The sequence below is a fragment of the Hyla sarda genome, chromosome 2, assembly GCF_029499605.1.
Source record: "Hyla sarda isolate aHylSar1 chromosome 2, aHylSar1.hap1, whole genome shotgun sequence".
NCBI classification, from domain to species: Eukaryota; Metazoa; Chordata; class Amphibia; order Anura; family Hylidae; genus Hyla; species Hyla sarda.
The window spans coordinates 322,564,842-322,585,370 of record NC_079190.1 but is presented as its reverse complement, the minus strand read 5'-3'; the positions used below and the strand labels follow the sequence as shown (position 1 = coordinate 322,585,370).

The 20,529-nt window shown below is 44.5% G+C and overlaps 1 protein-coding gene across 12 annotated transcripts in view; it reads left to right on the top strand.

The window, feature by feature from the left end:
- The first annotated feature begins 7,006 nt into the window (after positions 1-7,006).
- NFYA (nuclear transcription factor Y subunit alpha) overlaps positions 7,007-20,529 on the top strand; it is a 35,152-nt gene continuing 21,629 nt past the window's right edge. The window contains exons 1-3 of one of the 12 annotated variants that reach the window (XM_056557852.1): positions 7,007-7,600; positions 14,251-14,345; positions 18,615-18,695. In XM_056557852.1, coding sequence (XP_056413827.1) covers positions 14,268-14,345; positions 18,615-18,695 — 159 coding nt within the window. In that variant the 5' untranslated portion in view covers positions 7,007-7,600; positions 14,251-14,267. Of the gene's footprint in view, positions 7,601-7,800; positions 7,831-7,941; positions 7,961-14,250; positions 14,346-18,614; positions 18,699-20,529 lie in introns of those variants that run through there. The other 11 variants (XM_056557848.1, XM_056557855.1, XM_056557854.1 and 8 more) reach the window with 11 other exon arrangements.

Genomic DNA, 20,529 nt, shown 5'->3' with positions numbered 1-20,529 from the left:
ACCGCTCCCGACCCGTCACCGCTGCCCTGGATGTCGCTCCATCGCTGTCTCCGCGTCCCCATGGTGTCCCCGACGCTCCCGATGTCTTCTTCCCCGGGATCCACGCTCTCTGTCGCCGTCATCACGTCGCCACGCATGGCGCTCCTATTGGATGACGGCGTGCGCGACAACGTGATGACGTCGAAGGAGAGCGCAGGGGATCCCGGCACGGAGAAGACACCAAGGAGGCAGGTAAGGTCCCTCCCGGTGTCCTGTAAGCTGTTCGGGATGCCGCGATTTCACAGCGGCGGTCCCGAACAGCCCGACTGAGCAGCCGGGTTAGTGTTATTTTTGCTTCAGACGCGGCGGTCAGCTTTGATCACCGCGTCTGAAGGGTTAATACAGGGCATCACCGCGATCGGTGATGTCCTGTATTAGCGGCGGGTCCCGGCCAGGTATTCGCCATATAAGACGCACCAACTCCCCCCCCCCCCCCCCAGTTTGGGGAAGAAAAAGTGCGTTTTATACGGAGAAAAATACGGTAAGTGTCCGATTGCAGGGGTCCGAATGCTGGGACCCCCCGCGATCTCCTGTATAAAATAGGGGGATTGGACATAAAATGGGGGAATTTCACCATTTGTTTATTATATCGCAATTGCATATCGAAATCACAATATTTACTTCATAATCACAATATCGCACATTTTTCCTAAATCGTGCAGCCCCAATTCCAATGTCTTCCTGGTTATCTATAGCTATAGTCTCATACGCAAAACCAATATTCACATTCTTTTTTTATTGTCCCAAATGTGAATTTTAAATCGTTCAATGACCACAATACAAATCACATACAGCAAAATATCTAGATGCTGAGTCTTTTCTGGCAGCAAGATTTTTTATTTTGCAGCCGTAGCGGAATCGGAAGCCTATGATAAAGGTGTTATCTCCGAGATCACTAGTACAGTCTTTGGACTGTCCCCAAGAGATAGCCACGCTTTGTCTCAACTGAGGCTTTGTCCCATAGCCTCCTGGTAAACAATGTCCTCTGTTCCAAGCTAGGCTCATCACAATCTGCACATGCAGAGTAGAGTTACTCTAGGAGCTGCTGTGATCTGTAGCCCTCCAGTCTAGGAGAAAGTATTGCTTCCAAATTCTGTTCATTGCAGTAGGAAGGTGCTCCGGATAATCCCCATAGGTCAGTTTAAATGGATAGACATTTGTTATATATGCAATCTTGTTTGTACTTATGATAAAGAACATACATAAATAGTAAACTCAAAAGCAATGGATGCTTTTCTAACTTCTGGTAGGAGGTTGACTACACCTTTACGGATTACACTCTCCCTTTCTACCTGTAATTTTTCCTTCTCCATGGATTAAGACCTATAAGAGCTCACTTTTTCATCACCCTTTGAATGCTTCTAAGGCAAACATTCCTGTGCTGTGGAGAGGTCCGGAGGCCCCTTCCTTGTAGATGCGGGTCCAAAAGGTCGAGGAGTTTCAGTGTATGTAGGCCCTTACGACAAACTTACATTGAATATAAGGATCTGATAAGTGTGAAGGTGCCCTTAGGTCACCACGACAGGCTTCTTCCCCACTCTATCCCTCCCTTTCCTGTTTTTCCCCTTTCTGAGGGACCAATCACACTAGGTTCTAGCCAGTTTATCGTATCTGTCGGCATGCCCCCCCCCCCCCCCCCCCAAACAAGGTGCAGACATTTACTGTTAACAGGAGCAGCAGACTCATTCAATTCTATGGTCGGAGTCACTAGTCTTCGGCTGGATACTGACGGATATAATTAATGGTGGCGGGAATGCAATGTGATCGTACCTTCACTCTTCTTTTTCTCACTCTACTTTTGTAAATTGTATGTTATATTTAGGGCTGCAGCTAATGATTATTTGTAAAATCGATTAGTTGGACGTGGGGGCAAGATTGTGAAGAATTTACAAGGGGGAAAGAGAAGGGACAGCAAACGAAGGGTAAACAGGGGAGAAAAAAGAGGTGACAGCACCTGAAGGGTTAACTTATGAGCCTTGCGGCAGGGGAGCAGCAGTTCACAGGCCTAAGGATATATTCACACAGCAGAATTTCCACATGCCAGATTCCCCATCAAAGTAAAACCCAATAAACTTCAATGAGATTCTGCACGCCCATTCGGACTTTAGAATTTCAGCATGCTGATTATGCATGGATCCGTACAAGCCAGAAACCACCCAAATAAATGCGAACGCGGAATTGGTGCGGATGTGCGGAAATTCTGCTGTGTGAATATACCCTTAGTGATGGCCGTCCTCCCTATACCAGGAAGATCTATCACTACAGGGAGGATGGAGAACGGAGCTTATGGACAGACAGGGGGCTCCCGCGATGTCAGGACTGTAGGCTTCTTGTGACCGGAGGCGCCGAGGACAAGGAGGTGGTGCTGGATTCCGGATTGCACTCCAGACTGCGGTCTCAGAGCTGGAAGTAGACCACTGATGTTGCAGGCCAGCAGCATCTTCAAAAAGGCAACCAGAGGCGACGAAGGGTACAGGGAGACAAAGGGGGACACTTAGGGGCAGGCTGGACAACCGATTAATCACAACCCCCCTAACAACCGATTAATCACAAGCCCCCTAACAACCGATAATCTATAATGGAAATCGTAGATGGAAATGGAAATACAGGGTGGGCCATTTAAATGGATACACCTTAATAAAATGGGAATGGTTGGTGATATTAACTTCCTGTTTGTGGCACATTAGTATATGTGAGGGGGGAAACTTTTCAAGATGGGTGGTGACCATGGCGGCCATTTTGAAGTCGGACATTTTGAATCCAACTTTTGTTTTTTCAATAGAAAGAGGGTCATGTGACACATCAGACTTATTGGGAATTCCAAAAGAAAAACAATGATGTGCTTGGTTTTAACATAACTTTATTCTTTCATAGTTATTTACAAGTTTCTGACCACTTATAAAATGTGTTCAATGTGCTGCCCATTGTGTTGGATTGTCAATGCAACCCTCTTCTCCCACTCTTCACACACTGACAGCAACACCGCAGGAGAAATGCTAGCACAGGCTTCCAGTATCCGTAGTTTCAGGTGCTGCACATCACAGCATAAACAATTGCCTTCAGATGACCCCAAAGATAAAAGTCTAAGGGGGTCAGATCAGGAGACCTTGGAGGCCATTCAACTGGTGGCTCCAGACTGGCCCCGAAGGGCATGGTACGCCGATGTGGTCTGGCTTCTGGACGGCGTTCTGTCTTCCACTTCGTCCAGACCTACTGTCACAGGGTCCCCTTTGCCACCCCAATTTACAGTTGCTGCATTTAACGGCGTGGCGGTTGAGACCACGGTTCTAAGGGCCTGCGGTTTCTCTTCCCAGGTAATTCGCACCATAATCAGGGCTTGCAAGCCCTCCTCTGCGAAAATTTATCACCGTACCTGGCGGTCTTACTTTCGTTGGTGCGAAACTTAGACCTTTTCTCCAGTTACCTTTTCCGTTCTCCGTCTCCTCTCCTTTTTGCAGTCGGGGTTGGAACAAGGGCTGGCTCTCAGCTCCCTTAGGGTCAGGTTTTGGCCCTTTAAATTCTCTTTCAGCGTACTCTTGCTTCCAATTCGCATGTCCAGACCTTCCTTCAGGGCGTGGCACACGCTGTCCCTCCTTACCGGTCCCCTTCTCCCCCTTGGGACTTGAACTTAGTTCTAGGCGCTCTCCAAGACTCACCTTTTGAGCCTCTTAGGGAGGTTCCCCTTCGCCTCCTATCCTGGAAGGTGGTTTTTCTTATAACCATTACTTCCATTAGGAGAGGATCTGAACTGGCAGCTCTCTCCTGCCATTCTTTCCTGATAATTCATCAGGATAATTCATCAGGACAAGATCCGTCCTTCTTAGGTCGTTTTAGCTTTTCATCTCGACGAGGACATCGTCCTTCTGTCCTTTTGTCCCGCTCCTTCTTATCCCAGTGAGCGCTTACTCCACAAATTGGATGTGGTACGGGCTGTTCGGACTTATCTTTCTGTCACCTCTTCCTTTCGTCAGTGCGATTCTTTTTTCGTCCTTACGGAAGGTCGTCGAAAGGGACAGCCTGCTTCCAAGGCCACCATTTTTCGGTGGATCCGATGTACTACAAGGTGTGAGGTGCTACGATGTGCTACCGCTGCAAGGGGAAGATCCCATCCTTCAGGGTTTTGGCTCATTCCACCCGTTCTGTGGGGGCATCCTGGGCTCTCCGAAACAAGGCCTCGGCCTCGCAGATCTGTAAAGCGGCCACCTGGTCGTCTTTGCACACTTTTTCGAGATTCTACCAGGTTCATACTTTGGCATCGGCTGATGCTAGTCTGGGTCATAAAGTGTTGCAGGCGGCGGTGGTACAGCCTACGGCCTGACCCTTTTTCTCTGCCCACCCAAGGGACGGCTTTGGTACGTCCCAAGGTCTGTGTCCCCCAATAGAGCCGATAAAGAAAAGGAGATTTTTTATACTTACAGTAAAATCTCTTTCTCGAAGGATCCATTGGGGGACACAGCTCCCGCCCTTTTCTGGGGTTCCTATTCGGTTATCTGTCCGAGGGCGTGTTCAGTTAATTTTTCTTCTGGTTCTTGGACAGTTCATGTTTTTTTTTTCCTTTGACCTGTCGGTCTCCTATTGCTCTGGGACTAAAACTGATTAGCTCAGTGGCCTGGAGGCGGGTATATCCTGCTGGGAGGAGCCGACTTTTTGGTTACCATAGTGTCAAGCCTCCTAGAGACAGCAGCATATACCCAAGGTCTGTGTCCCCCAATGGATCCTTCGAGAAAGAGATTTTACTGTAAGCATAAAAAAAATCTCCTTTTTAATGGGGTTTAACATAGAAATTAATATAGGTAGTTAGTGTCAGGGACAGATGGGGAGGGGTATTAGGGAAAGTTTAGTTAATGATAGCTACCGTATATACTCGAGTATAAGCTGAGTTTTTCAGCAAGATTTTTATACTCGGTTTATACTCGAGTGAACTGTGAGGGGTGGCTTAGCTGTGAGAGGATGGTCCGGGCCGTCCATCTTCGGCCATCTATGCTGCAGGGACCGTCCCTCCGGTGGGGAGGGTTAGTTGTTCTGGGCTGCCCATCTTTACCGGGAGGCTTTTTCTCCACTCCGGGCCAGCCCCGAACTAGTGACGCTGCATTGACGCCACCATGCAGGGACGTTCATGCGCAGGGACGTCACTGCGCGTCGTCGTCGTCAAGGCAACATCACTAGTCCATGGCCAGCCCGGAGCGGAGAAGAGGGCCTCCCGGTGAAGATGGACAGCCCGGAACGACCTACCCTCCCCACCGGACGGTCCCTGCAGCATAGATGGCCAAAGATGGATGGCCCGGACCAGCTCACCCTTCCTTCCCACCGAGAAACTGGGGAGGTGAGTAGAAAACAAAAGGGGGGTCTGGATGATGACGCTGTGGTCTTCAACCTGCGGACCTCCAGATGTTTCAAAACTACAACTCCCAGCATGCCTGGACAGCCGATGGCTGTCTGGGCATGCTGGGAGTTGTAGTTTTGTAACATCTGGAGGTCCGCAGGTTGAAGACCACTGAAAGGGATTGACAGGCGGTGATGATGAAGGGTGGGAGATGATGATGAGGGGGATGATGACAGGGTGATGATGACAGGAGTGGTGATGACGGGGGTCTGGATGATGACAGGGGGGATGATGTATTTCCTACCCTAGGCTTACAGTCAAGTCAATAACTTTTCCTAGGTTTTTGGGGTGAAATTAGGGGCCTCGGCTTATATTCGGAACGGCTAATACTCGAGTATATATGGTACTTTTTTTTTTTGCTGTGTTATAGCCCCTCCTAGTGGCTATTACACAGCACATACCGATCTCATATACAGATCATTGCTGTGCATTGACACGGCAGAGCTCAGCGTTATCGGTGGTGGATTGCTCAAGCAGAGATTTCAGGCTTGGAGCAATCAATCGCCGATCGGACGTGACGTAGGCAGGTAAAGGCACCTCCGCTCGCCTTCTAGCTGATCGGGACATTGCGAATTCACCGCGATGGTCCCGATCAGCTCGACTGAGCTGCCGGGAAGCTTTTACTTTCATTTTAGGGTCTAAAGAGTTAATAGCGAGCGGCATAAAGATTGGTGCCGCACGCTATTAGCCCAGGGTCCCGGCTTTCATTAGCCGCCGGGACAGACCTGGTATGACGCGGGGTCATGGCGTGACCCCGCGTTATATACCGGGATCGGGGCGTACAGGTAAGCCCAGCGTCCTTAAGAAGTTAATGTATGTGTGTGTTTAAACTTTTATTTATTCATTTTACACTTTATTGGTCCCTTCGGGGACTTCAAGAAGGAATCATTAGATTCCTCATACAGATCAATGCAGGCTCAATGAAATACAGATCCACAGAGCCATGGGATGAGAGGTAAGCCCTCTGGCTACCTCCATAGTGGATCGCCCCCCCACGATTGCTCTGCACTAGGGATTGGGGTAAGATCCCTTTAGATCGCCGCTGTGAAAGCTGACAGCAACTATCTAAAGGGCTAATAGCCAGCTGTGGAAATTGCCGCGGCTGGGCTATTAACGGCACCCCCAGCTACAGAAATCAGCTGGGGGCCCCAGGTATGAAGCAAGCACGAGTAAGGAGCCCACTCCAAACACTATGATCGCCGTAGTCTTAAAATTAGAGGTCCGGTGTGAGGTGCGAACCGCATCCGTTCTGCATCTCACCAGCCCTGCTTGCCCGATGCAGAGCCAAACGCTTTAAAAATGTACCTGCCTGGCACCAGAACTGCGTGTCCCGGGCATCTGTTGATAGGATTTCCACATCCCTGGTGCTGCAGGTTTCAATGTAAACTAAATGACATACAATTGCAGATCTGCAGTTTTAGGTTTTACAAAGCAGTCAAAAGCGCATACGAATTGCCTTGTACAAGCCGTTGCATATCAGCAATGATGGACCAAATCCGCACAAAATTAAGACTAAATGCAACGCTTCTATGAGAATGTGAACAAGGCTTTATTACCTTCCAGTTATTTGCACAATACACTGCTGATGTAAACCTGTTTTCTATACCCAGTATCCATTTTGTTACCCAATACCATTTTGGCCCAGGTTTCTTTTTTTTTCCTATGACCTCTGCTGGGTACATTTCTGCCTCTTCTGTATATCATACAATGCAATATGTGAATTTTTCGCTTGTTGCCTCAAGGAGACAGAGAAACCAACAATATACTATTGAACGATTGCTACACGGTCTCCACATTTGTAATGTACGCGTCAGAAGAGCAGTTCTCCCGCCCTTTTCCCGTTACCGACGATTACTCCAAGGTCCTGCATTTCAGGAGGCAGTAGGAAACGATTAGCCCCACCTACGCAGCGGACGTACGATTTTACCAGAAGGTTCTACAGGAGACAAGGGCCGCTACGCATGCTCCAACGATTAGTACACACAAGGCGGAGCTCAAAGTTCTCATCGAGCGCCTGCGTAATATGGTGGGCGGGGTGTGCTGCGCATGCGCCTGAAGTGCAGCTTTTCGGCGCCTTTGTCCTTCCGCCATTTTGAGTGTCCAAAGCGCTGATTGGGCTCTGTGCTCCGGTTCTGGAACCAATCAGAGCGGAGAGGAGAACCGAGACCGGGAGAGGTGGTGAGTAGGACCGGGGGAGAGAGCCAATAACACCACGGGGAGGGAGAAACATGACCTGAGCCGCACAGCCAATAACACCAATGTATTAGGCAGTAACATAAATAGCCAATCCGGGAAGACAAAGCCAGTGTCTCCCGGAGAAGAAGCTGGTAGCGGGGAGAGCCGTGACAGTGCCTGTCCTGTTAGAGTGTAGTGGGGCGAACCGTGCAGCGGTGTCCGGAGGGGCACGGGTGGGCAGCAGCATGTCTTAGGCATAGGAGTATATGCTATGGCATTAGTACAGTGCCTTCAGGGTGCTGAGTGTTATCTGAGGTGGCTTCTATCGGCCCTGAGGCTCGGGACGGACGTGACCCCGAGTAGGCCAGTGTTTACCAAGAAAGCTATTGAGTCTTTGGCTGTCAGGGCAAAGTAGGGAGAATGTGTGAATGTAGGGAGGGTGTGAGGTGTTACTGTAGACGTGTATTCTGTGCTTACCCATAAACAATATATAAGCCGGGTGTAGGGTCCTCCATTGTTATCAATATTAGGGCTCCTTTACTAATGGATGGAGATGTATTTCTGGCACCTCTCGTCTGGAAAGTGAAGACCGCACCCCCTTTCCCATCACAAACCAGTAGAGATATATATATATATATCTCTCTCTATATCCAATTTGCTCCGTATAGGTGCCCATCCACCCTGAGAATGTCAGGAAACGATGGTGCATTATCCCTTTAGGGTCTATATCAGTGTTTCCCAACCAGGGTGCCTCCAGCTGTTGCAAAACTACAACTCCAAGCATGCCCGGACAGCCTTCGGCTGTCCGGGCATGCTTGGAGTTGGAGTTTTGCAACAGCTGGAGGCACCCTGGTTGGGAAACACTGGTCTATATACACGTACAGTATCCTGTGCACATGAGGTGAAGCTGTAGCTTCAATGTAAACTAAACGACTGAACACAGCCCCAAATCCTGTGCAGAAAATGTGCACAGGATACTGTATGTTCGAATAGACCTTTAGGCTACGTTCACGCGTTTGTAATCTGCTGCGAAAAGCTGATTTTTTTTTTTTTTTTTGCAGCTGCAGGTTTGTGTGAGCGTACACGTATATAGGAGGAGGTTTATCAAAACCTGTCCAGAGGAAAAGTTGCCCATAGCAACCAATCAGATCGCTTCTTTGATTTTTAAAGAGGCCTGTGAAAAATGAAAGAAGCAAGCTGGTTGCTATGGGCAACTCTGCAGCTTTTCCTCTGGACAGGTTTTGGTAAATTTCCCCAATAGTGTTTTTAACTACTTACTATAGTGTCAATAAATTAATGCTTAATCACAACGATACAGTGTCCTGGTAATCCTTCATCTTTAAATTTCTTGCCGTACATTTGGATGTTCGCTTGTGATCAATTAGAACACTTCCTGCACTTGGCCAAAAACTCAGTATAACTATATTCAGCGGAGACATGGCTGTATGAGATGAGGAAAATAAAAGATTAAAGGGGTATTCCAGGCAAAAACTTTTTTTTTTATATATCAACTGGCTCCGGAAAGTTAAACAGATTTGTAAATTACTTCTATTAAAAAAAATCTTAATCCTTCCAATAGTTATTAGCTTCTGAAGTTGAGTTGCTGTTTTCTGTCTAACTGCTTTCTGATGACTCACATCCCTGGAGCTGTCCAGCTCCTATGGGGATATTCTCCCATCATGCACAGCTCCCGGGACTTGACATAATCATTGAGCAGTTAGACAGAAAAATTCAGAAGCTAATAACTATTGGAAGGATTAAGATTTTTTTAATAGAAGTAATTTACAAATCTGTTTAACTTTCCAGAGCCAGTTGATATATAAAAAATTTTTTTTTACCTGGAATACCCCTTTAACTTCACTGCTCTAATCCAGTGTTTCCCATTCAGTGTGCCTCCAGCTGTTACAAAACTACAACTCCCAGCATACTGGTCTGAAACATTGCTCTAATCATTTAGGTAGTTTGCTACAGTGCAGACTGTTTACCTTGTGCATTTTTTCAGACTGGGCACAGTTGGGGGGGGGGGGGGGGGAATAAATACACAACCAAAATAAGACCCTGGAAAAGTAAACAACACTGCTGACTGTCCCAGGTCCCGACATGTTTACATTTTTCTTATTATTTAGGGCTGAGACAACTAATCTATTATGAAAATAGTTGTCAACCATTTTTATAGTCAGTTGGTTGACTAGTTAGTCAGCCAGTTTCCAAAATTCACATATAGATAGCAATTATCACTAATATGTATTCACCTGTGATCCCCGGCAGCCTGTGTAATGAAGAGGGGGGGGGGGGGGGGGGGCCAGTGTACGTGATTCTTTTTCTTTTTTCAACTCCTGCAGCTCCTCTCTGCAACTGTTGTGAGTGCCCGGCTGTCAGACGAGAGAGATAAACCTTACAAATTTTTTTATAAAAAGCTACTTAATTACGCATTTAGCCTACCCCACAAATCCTTTAAGGGGTACTCTGGTGCTTAGACATCTTATCCCCTATCCAAAGGATAGGGGATAAGATGCCTGATCGCGGGGGTCCTGCCGCTGGAGACCCCTGTGATCTTGCACGCCACACCCCCAGTTAAAATCAGTCCCTGGAGCGTGTTCGCTCCGGGTCTGATTACTGTCGATCACGGGGCCGAAAATTGTGACGTCACGGCTCCGCCCCTGAGTGATGTTGCGTTCCGCCCCCTCAATGCAAACCTATGGGAGGGGGTGTGACAGCTCCCATAGGCTTGCAGTGAGGGGGCAGAGCCATGACATCACAATGCTCCGGCCCCGTGATCAACAGTAATAAGACCCGGGGCGAACACGCTCCGGGGACTGATTTTTACTGGGGTGCAGCGTGCAAGATCACGGGGGTCCCCAGCGGCGGGACCCCCGCGATCAGGCATCTTATGCACTATCCTTTGGATAGGGGATAAGATGTCTAAGTGCCGGAGTACCCCTTTAACACACTGCATCTCTTACACATTCAAGACATCTGATCTGGCCTGATACGGTCATCTTATTAGAGGGGTACTTTGAACTGGTGCCGGAAGGTTATACACATCTGTAAATTTTAAAATCTTAAAAGGGTATTCCAGGGGGAGAACTTTTTTTTTTTATGTATCAACTGGCTCCAGAAACTTAAACTGATTTGTAAATTACTTCTATTAAAAAATCTTAATCCTTCCAATAATTATCAGCTGCTAAAGTTGAGTTGTTCTTTTCTGTCTGGCAACAGTGCTCTCTGCTTGTCTCGGGAACTGCAGAGTAGAAGTGGTTTGCTATGGGGATTTGCTTCTACTCTGGACAGTTCCCGAGCCACGTGTCATCAGAGAGCACATAGACAGAAAAGAACAACTCAACTTCAGCAGATCATAAGTACTGAAAGGATTAATATTTTTTTAACCCCTTAAGGCCTCAGCCCATTTTGGCCTTAAGGATCCAGACAATTTAATTTTTACATTTTCATTTTTTCCTCCTCGCCTTCTAAAAATCATAACTCTTTTATATTTTCATCCACAGACTAGTATGAGGGCTTGTTTTTTGCGCGACCAGTTGTCCTTTGTAATGACATCACTCAGTATATCATAAAATGTATGGCGCAACCAAAAAACGCTATTTTTGTGGGGAAATTAAAAAGAAAAACGCAATTTTGCTAATTTTGGAAGGTTTCGTTTTCACGCCGTACAATTTACGGTAAAAATGATGTGTGTTCTTTATTCTGAGGGTCAATACGATTAAAATGATACCCATTATTACATACTTTTCTATTATTGTTGTGCTTAAAAAAAATCACAAACTTTTTAACCAAATTAGTACGTTTATAATCCCTTTATTTTGATGACCTCTAACTTTTTTATTTTTCCGTATAAGCGGTGGTATGGGGGCTAATTTTTTTGCGCCATGATCTGTACTTTTTTTTGAAACCACATTTGCATATAAAAAAACTTTTAATACATTTTTTTTTTTATAAAATGTATTAAAAAAGTAGTAATTTGGGACTTTTTTTTTTTTTACGTTCACGCCATTCACCGTACGGGATCATTAACATTTTATTTTAATAGTTCGGACATTTACGCACGCGGCGATACCAAATATGTCTATAAAATTAATTTTTTACGCTTTTTGGGGGTAAAATAGGAAAAAACGGAGGTTTTACTTTTTTTATTGGGGGAGGGGATTTTTCCTTTTTTTTTTTTTTTTACTTTTTACATTTTTTTACACTTGAATAGTCCTCCTCGTCCTCCTTTTTGTTGCGGGCTGCCGGTGCTGATACTCTATACTGTACACTGTATCCCTATGCCCGGGCGGTGAAAGATAAACAAAATAAACGGACGGGAACATCGGAGAGCCGTCAGCCTATCACCAGCCGCAGCGATGTTCCGCCTCGGCCGGTGATAGGTTGAGCCCACGGTCATGTAAGAAGCCGGCCGGCTCAGTGGGCTCAGCCTATCACCGGCCGTGGCGGAATATCACTGCGGCTGGTGACAGGCTGACGGCTCTCCGACGTTCCCGTCCCCAGGAATAGCGTGAGGCCGACGTAGGAAGGGGCGTTAAAGCTAAAGCGCTTGCGGCTGACGTGAGTAGTACCCTGATGGGGACAGTGCAGCGCTGGGCTGATAATTAATTTGGTGGGGGGGGGGGGGGGGTGAGAAGCAGAACAGCGCTCGCGGGTCACATGATTTGGGGGAAGAAATACCGTTATATACCGTGGAACTGCCATAAGTTACAAAAATACAGTGTTACACATTTTGTCATACTGCCCAGCTCTACTTCAAACCCGAAAGAGGGACATGATTGGACAGAAAAGGGATGCGTTTGGACAAAAAAAATTAGATATATACATATTCTGTAAGATATCATTAACCTCATCTGGACATGCCCCGTAACTGTACAGCGATGCAAGTAACTTCAAGCACAGTGCTCGCTACATAGCATGTGTGCTCCAGCTGCTTTTAGCAGCTGGTTACTCATTAATAATGGCAGGCATCAGCAATTCCACATTAACCCTTCAGATTCCATGCTCAATGTCAATCACTGCATCTAAAGCATCTGCAGGGCTTTGGGGGGGGGGGGGGGGATTCATCAAACTATCCTCGTGCAATCACGGGTGTCTGATGAATCAAGATGGCCATTGGAGCTACTCTTACCTGCTCCCGGCCCTCTGCTGCGATGATCTTCTCTTGTCTGGTAGATCACTGATAACACTGATCAGTGCTATGCCCATGCATAGCACTGATCAGTATTTGAAATCTAAAATTGCAATAAATATTCCCCTGTGAGGACTAAAAAAGTGGTTAAAAAGAAAAAAATTTATAAAAGTAAATATAAATTATAATTTTTTTTTTAAGTCCAAAATTGCTGATATTTGGTTACATCCCAGAAAAAAATGAATAAATGTAATCAAAAAGTCACATAAACAAAACTACAGATCACCGCACAAAAAATTAGCCCTCATACAGCTCTGTATAATAAAAAGTGAGAAAGTTATAGGCGTTCAGAATAGGGCAATTTTTAACATACTAATTTTGTTACATAAAAAAAAATAATAATAATTTTCTAAAAATAAAATGGATGTAAACACGGGTATCATTTTCATTGTATTGACCCACAGAATAAAGTAAACATGACAGTTTTTCCATTAAGTGCACTGCGTAAAAACAAAACCCCAAAAGCTGCAAACTGTCCCACTGTAAATATATATATATATATATATATATATATATATATATATATTTTTTTTTTTTTGTACAAAAGGTTGCACCCCTTGGTGTTCTTTTGAATTTTCTCTCAGACCATCCAGCTCTTGTATCCAGTGCAAGTAGACATGCCTGTCTAGCATCTTTGTCCCACCGCTTGTATACACTTTGTTGGGTAACAGAGTGATTCCTGCCATTCCGCTGCCCAGCCAATATCATTGCACTAAAAATGACATCTAAGACTGGGTTCACACGCGTGGAACTTTTGCGGAATGTCCACACAGAATATTTCACACAGACATTCTGCTGCAGCAGAGTCCCATTGATTTCAGTGGGATTCTGCTGCACTGTTCACATGGCAAAACTTCCAGACCAGAATTCCTGATTCCAGTATTCACAGAAAGAATAGAAAAGTTTATTCTTTCTTCAGAATCCACAAGGAAATCCATTGCCATCTGAGAGACGGCACCTTTCCGAGCAGTCCTAGCGCCCGACGGATAGGGCAAATGTGTGGCATGTCGGCACATGTTTTCTGTGTGGACATTCTGCGTGTTTTCCAAACGTGAACGTAGCCTAAAAAAAGTAAAAACTGGCACACGTTGCATGACAGAGGAACCACACGGCTGCACTTACAGTGCGCTATTGTCATTCCTCTGTGCATGGTCCTGGTTGTGTTTGCACATTTTTATTTTGTTTACTCTTTGACTGGCCATAAATGTGATATTTACCATTTAGACCATTAGCCATCTCGCCCTACTACTTTATTTACATGTGCACTCGTACGCCTCAAGCAGCAGCTTGCCTTCTAAATGCCCCTTGTTCATCCAATGGAATATGCTGGGACATTCTTATACAGATTAGTTCCTAACCAGTTTTCACTAAGTTGAGTATGTGAGCTCTTCACAAGTGGAATCATAAAGGACATACCTTTTTATTGGTTTTCACATTACTGTTATTCTAATATTTCTAATAGATCATCATAATCTGCAGATGGAACAGTACACAACAAGCAGCAATGGCTCTCCAGAACAGATTGTGGTTCAGGCTGGACAGATACAACAACAGCAGGTGAGATCCTGAACTTGAATATGGCTGTATATTGTTGATATCAATGTTTATATTTTCGTCCCCTTTAAGTGGCCCTATGGTCAGTCAAAAAAACATGAGGTTTTATTTCATTTTGTTTTCTCGGGGGCCCTAATTCCAATGATGATTTTAATTGTGAAATTGGTTGGGGAGGGGGTACAGCAATGTATGAAAGACAAAGTTGGAAATGGGGTACCACAGCAATAAAATAGTTTGACGTAAACTCAGTCTTTTTGGTGTGACCATAGGTCCTCTTTGAAAGGTTTGACACGTTTTGAAAAACTTCTTTCATGTTGCTATGACAACCATAGAGGAATAGGCACAGTGCTTAGCTAAATGGTGCTACCGTTTTGTTTTAGCGAATGGTATAGTATCTTAGCACCTAGCCTCAACATTGAAACTGCAACATTTAAGGTTATGCAAATCAAAGTAGTTCTAGTCTGTGGCAAGGAAGCAACTTCAGTTGTATAACTGCCCAGAGGGAAAGCAAATTTCTCTTTTTGGCCGCATGAAATATCAGCAATCAGAACAAGTCAGTACAGTATGGTTGTGTGATGCCTACCTGTTCGTCATCATGTAAGCTAGTACCACTTGTTGCAAACTGAGAGCGATATAATCCTTGAACTGAGACCTTGGCAGATCCATACAAGCGTTGGCCAGGTCAGCACTGGTCAGCATTGCATGTTCCAATGACGACCTGGAATGAAAAACAAAGACAAACCTCTGCACTCTTATGGGGGCATTTATCATTGTCTTTAGAGCAGTTTTTGTGTGAAGATTTGTCTATGGGCGCAGTGCTGCACCTTGGGCTACTTTTTGTGCCTTTTTTTATTTTCACCCCCAAATTTTTTTTTTTTTTAAAGTGTGTACAGACCAGCTGTTGAGGTTGGTCTTATGCAGTGGTAATGAATTTATCAACTGAGAAAAAAAGGTGCAGTGCCACTGAAACTTCTCTAAACAACACCAGCCCAGACTTAGCATAGCTTTTTTGGTGGGTGTGAAGAGTGAAATTCCAGACAATGTGTACCTGCACAAAATATATGAAATTCTCTGTGGCCATTTAATAAATTTAGTGGAGTCATGCAAAAAAAAAGAACTAAAAAATGAACTACATCACACATGTCTCAGTAAATGCCCACCCCCTTAGATCGGCAGATTAGAAGAATGGCACATAGTGATCCATTCTGTTCTGCAGGTGAAATTTAACATCACATACCAAGCATAGGGTGTTAAACAGTGTCTACACAAACCATCGGAAAGTGTTTGCATGATGTTGGGCTACGAGACGATTTCCACCTACTCATGAACTTTTCACCTCACACCACTACTTTCAAAGGCTATCATGGTGTAAAGCAAGATGGTAATGGAGGTCTATCCTCTTCAACAATGAGTTCCGCTGTTGTCTCTGGTGCAGTTGTAGCTGGGCATTGGTCTGGAGACCATGTGGGCAACACCTTGAAGGGGCCTGCAGGATTGATGAGTGCGGTGGCAAAATGTACGGTAGTTAAACCCTTCTCGTCTAAAGCGTGTTGTTACATTAATTTGGTTGTGGAACAAATGCTAGAGCCATTTCACTGAAGTGTCCCAGGAGTCGTTGTTCAACACTTCATCGCCCGGCCTCATGTTTCTTGTCCTATTGTGAGCAGCCTGTGTGAGCTAAATGTGCTACGGTAAGGTGCAACTTGTAGCGCACACCTTACCCCATCTAATTAATACTCCACTAGGAGTGCACCTCGTCTTTTTCTTATTTTTCCTCAAATGTGCTTCTATGTCCTGCAGTATCTTTAGACTGGTCTTCCATTAAGACCCTCCTGGAACGTCATTTGTCAGCAATAACAAAGGGAGCTGTCGGTATCAGATATTGATGATTTGCGTGTCAAAACATTTCTCAGACACCCACTAATAAATTGTTAGCATGCTAAAGTGTGTAAGTGCACAGATTTCTGTTTGTGTGGCGCTCATACTTAGTACTAAATAATACTAAAGAAATATAATTTCAATATTTTTTTTTTTTATTTGCATATCATCAACATATCTACTGATCCTGTGATTTCAATAATTCCTTGACTTTTCCTTTGTGAAATTGCAGTTTTAATGTTGAGGAGTGTAATGAAAGAGTATGGGGAGAGGAGGTAAATTGAATGTATCACACAGAATATTTATAATTTTTTTAAAAAATTTGAGTCAGATGTTTTTTTTTATTTTTTTTTTATTTCTGAGGTAGGCATATTGCACAAGCTTCTGCTCCGTTAACAGCATTTAGGGATATGCTTTACAGCAGGCATATGGACCTTTTTGAACCTCTAGTCTGAAGCTGACTTGTTGACTTCTATGGTAAAGTTTTCTAGATATGCTCTGTGATCTAGACAGAGGTCAGTGTGCAGGGAGGGGTGGAGGTAAACTGCAACCATCACCTTTTATGAATGGCATAATCCCAGATTATCTATAAATTAGTGTCACCTTTTATTGCAGACCTGTTCTAAAGAACAGGAAGTGTCAGTTTATTATTATGCTTGTTTGCCAGACTGAAAACTGCTAAACTTCAGGATTGGTTTCAAATATAAATCCTTAAAAAAAATGTTTAATATAAAAAAAAATAAAAATAAAATGTATTTTAATCAGATTTGACACCCCCTTTTAAAACCTATCAAGCATTCTGGTCTTCCAGGTCATGTAATGTCTCAGGCTGCACTATCTTAGGCTCTTTATGCTAAGTGCCCAGAGCTCTTATGTGCTTCCCCAGCCCCACCCTCATGTCTGCGTGACAGCTAAAGTGGTTTCCTGATTGGACACTAGAGCTGTCAGTAAGTTCAGAGAAAAGGACCTGGAGAAGAGTTAAAGGGGTTCTCCCTTGTTTATGCTGTTTTTTGTTATTATGTTTGTTATGTGTGTATAAGTATGTGGTTTTTTTATGTGTGTTGTGATTATGTATATATGTATTTTCTTACCTTTTGTTAAGATCCGGAAGCTGGCCCCTTTTTCTTCCAGCAGCTTGCTGTGTAACCTCGGCCTCCGACATGTTGTGTTCGGTAAGTGGGATGTTGGGGGGTGTGTTCTTGCTTCTGTCCTTCCTATCTTCTGACGTCCGAGGCAAATCTTTTCTTCCTGTTTCTTCCGTGGCTCAGCGACGAATCTGCGGACTCTTCCGGCGCATGCGCAGGTAGTTTTTGTTTTTTTTACCAATAAAGTTTTTTTTGTCTAATTAACAAACTGTCTGCACATGCGCGAGTACGCAAGTGCTACGCTAACAGCGTAGCGTACGTTAGGTCTACGCTAATAGCGTAGCTTCGCGCAAGCTCAGACAGTTTGTCAATTAGAGGAAAAAAAACTTTATTGGTAAAAAAAAAAAACTACCTGCGCATGCGCCGGAAGAATCCGCAGATTCGTCGCTGAGCCACGGAAGAAACAGGAAGAAAAGATTTGCCTCAGACGTCAGAAGATAGGAAGGACAGAAGCAAGAACACACCCCCCGACATCCCACTTACCGAACACAACATGGCGGAGGCCGAGGTTACACAGCAAGCCGCTGGAAGAAAAAGGGGCCAGCTTCCGGATCTTCACAAAAGGTAAGAAAATACATATATACATAATCACAAAACACATACTTATACACACATAACACACAAACATAATAACAAAAAACAGTATAAACCAGGGAGAACCCCTTTAAGAGCACGGGGTTCTGAGCACTTAGCTTGAAGGATCTGTCTCTTAGGCACTTGAGATAGGGGTGCCAGGTCGCCACTTTTTCTTAATGGTGCATCCTGTATGACTGACTCTCTTCTTTCCTATACTCAAGGGAACTGTTAGGCTGAGTTCACCTGTAGTATTTTTGGAAATATTTTACCACAAAACAAAAAATGGGTCAAAGTACAGGAGAAAAACATGCAAATATTTCAGTTATAGTTTTTCTAAGTGTCAGTTCCACTGGAGTTGGTTAAAAATTCTGTTCAAAGTACTATGTGTGAACTCAACCTTAACATTTTGGAGTACTCAAACCTTACATTTCAATGGCCTCTATCAGACTGGTGCCTTTGTCTGCCCCCTAGCTACTAAAGAGGCCCATCAGTACCCTGCAGTTGTGGAGTGCTGACAGAGGGAGCCCTACCCACGGTCAGACTTCTGCTTAGATGCTGCAGTTACTATCTACCACTGGCTAATGAAGAAATATGGTTGAAAAATGTTACTCTTTATGCTGGACTTGGTACACTCTCTCATGGTCAGGCTTTTCTTCTTCCTTTCCCTTCTTAGTCTGGTGCAGTTACTGCTGTCCAGTTACAGACCGAGGCTCAGGTGGGAGCAGCCTCTGGACAGCAAGTACAGACCCTCCAGGTAGTTGTGTCTGACGAATGCATGAGCGCTTCATGCAGTCTGTCAACGCTCTCTTGGTTTTGTGTATAAGCATGGGCATAATGTCTTCATATTTATTATTCAGTCTTTGTAAGTTGTTTCATGCATGAAATTGTACATGGCACTGCCAGCATGGTTTAGAAGATTTTCCTGCTTTTGGATCCTGCATGACTCAATCTGCATTTTCCATTCTATCATTGTTCAGTTCCTGCTGTAATGTTTTTGTGTATGTATTATCTTAAAGCTTTACTGTCACTTAACCCTTAAAGGGGTATTTCAGGCCAAAACTTTTTTTATATATCAACTGGCTCCGGAAAGTTAAACATATTTGTAAATTACTTCTATTAAAAAAAAATCTTAATCCTTCCAATAGTTATTAGCTTCTGAAGTTGAGTTGTTGTTTTCTGTCTAACTGTTCTCTGATGACTCGCGTCCCGGGAGCTGTGTAGTTCCTTTGGGGATATTCTCCCATCATGCACAGCTCCCGGGACGTGACATCATCATTGAGCAGTTAGACAGAAAACTTCAGAAGCTAATAACTATTGGAAGGATTAAGATTTTTTAATAGAAGTAATTTACAAATCTGTTTAACTTTCCGGAGCCAGTTGAGAGATAGATAGATAGAGATATATATATATATATATATATATATATATATATATATATATATATATATATATATATATATATATATATATATATATATATTCAAGCAAAAAAAAAAAAAAAAATCCTTGTATCCTTAAAGGGGTATTCCAGGCAAAATATATATATATATATAATAATATAATTTTGCCTGGAATACCCCTTTAAGGATACAAGGATTTTTTTTTTTTTTTTTGCTTGATTTTTTTCCTCTCCACGCTTTTAATAGCCACAACGCTTAGTGTACCTGTCGTCAACAAAAACTTTAATATAATGTAGATAATACCATTATATGTATATTTGTAATATACATTGGTTAAAAAATGTGTATATTTTTGTCCCTGCAGCTATTGCATGTGTGTCTCTATGAGGAGTCCAAATACAGGAAGTGAGGGTGGACAAGCAGGACAGTGTGCACTGAGGCTCTATAACATGCTCCTGGCTCATACATCAGGATGATTGACAAGCCAGGAGTCTGCACAGAGCCCTGCTTGTCCTACCCTCAATTCTTGTTTTTGGACTCCTCATAGAGACACACAGGAGACAGCATTTTTTCACCCAAAAATATGCACAGTTTTTAATCAATGTATATTACAAATTAGGGGTGTAAGAAAAAATCGATTCACTGAATTATTACGATTTTTTCATTTGACAATACTGAATTGATTCAAAATATTTTTGAATCGATCCTTTTTAGGAATGTGGAATTTGTATCTCCCGACGCCCGGGACATGCAGTTCCGGGTGCCGGGCAGGTGAATTTTTTCGGCTCGGGCAAGCAGGGCCGGACCTGACGCGGCGTCGCTCTGGGTGTATGGAGCGGGCTCCCAACTCGTGCCCGCTCCATACTCTGCGGCCCCCGGCTGATTTCAGTAGCCAGGGGCCGCTGATGCATCACCGCCGCTAATATCCAGCATGCGGCGGTCAGCAGTCTGTATGGAGCGGGCTCCGGACTCCTGCCCGCTCCATACTCTGCAGCCCCCGGCTGTTTTCAGTGGCTGGGGACGCCGCTAATAGCCAGCATGCGGCGTTCGCCGCGGCTGGCTATTAACCCTTTAGATCTCCGCTGACAAATCTGTAAATAGTGGGGTGGACGCCCCCCCCCCCCCCCTCCCACCCGCAGTGCAATCGCAGGGTGGGGGGGGGGAGGGGAGGGGGCGGATCCACTGTGG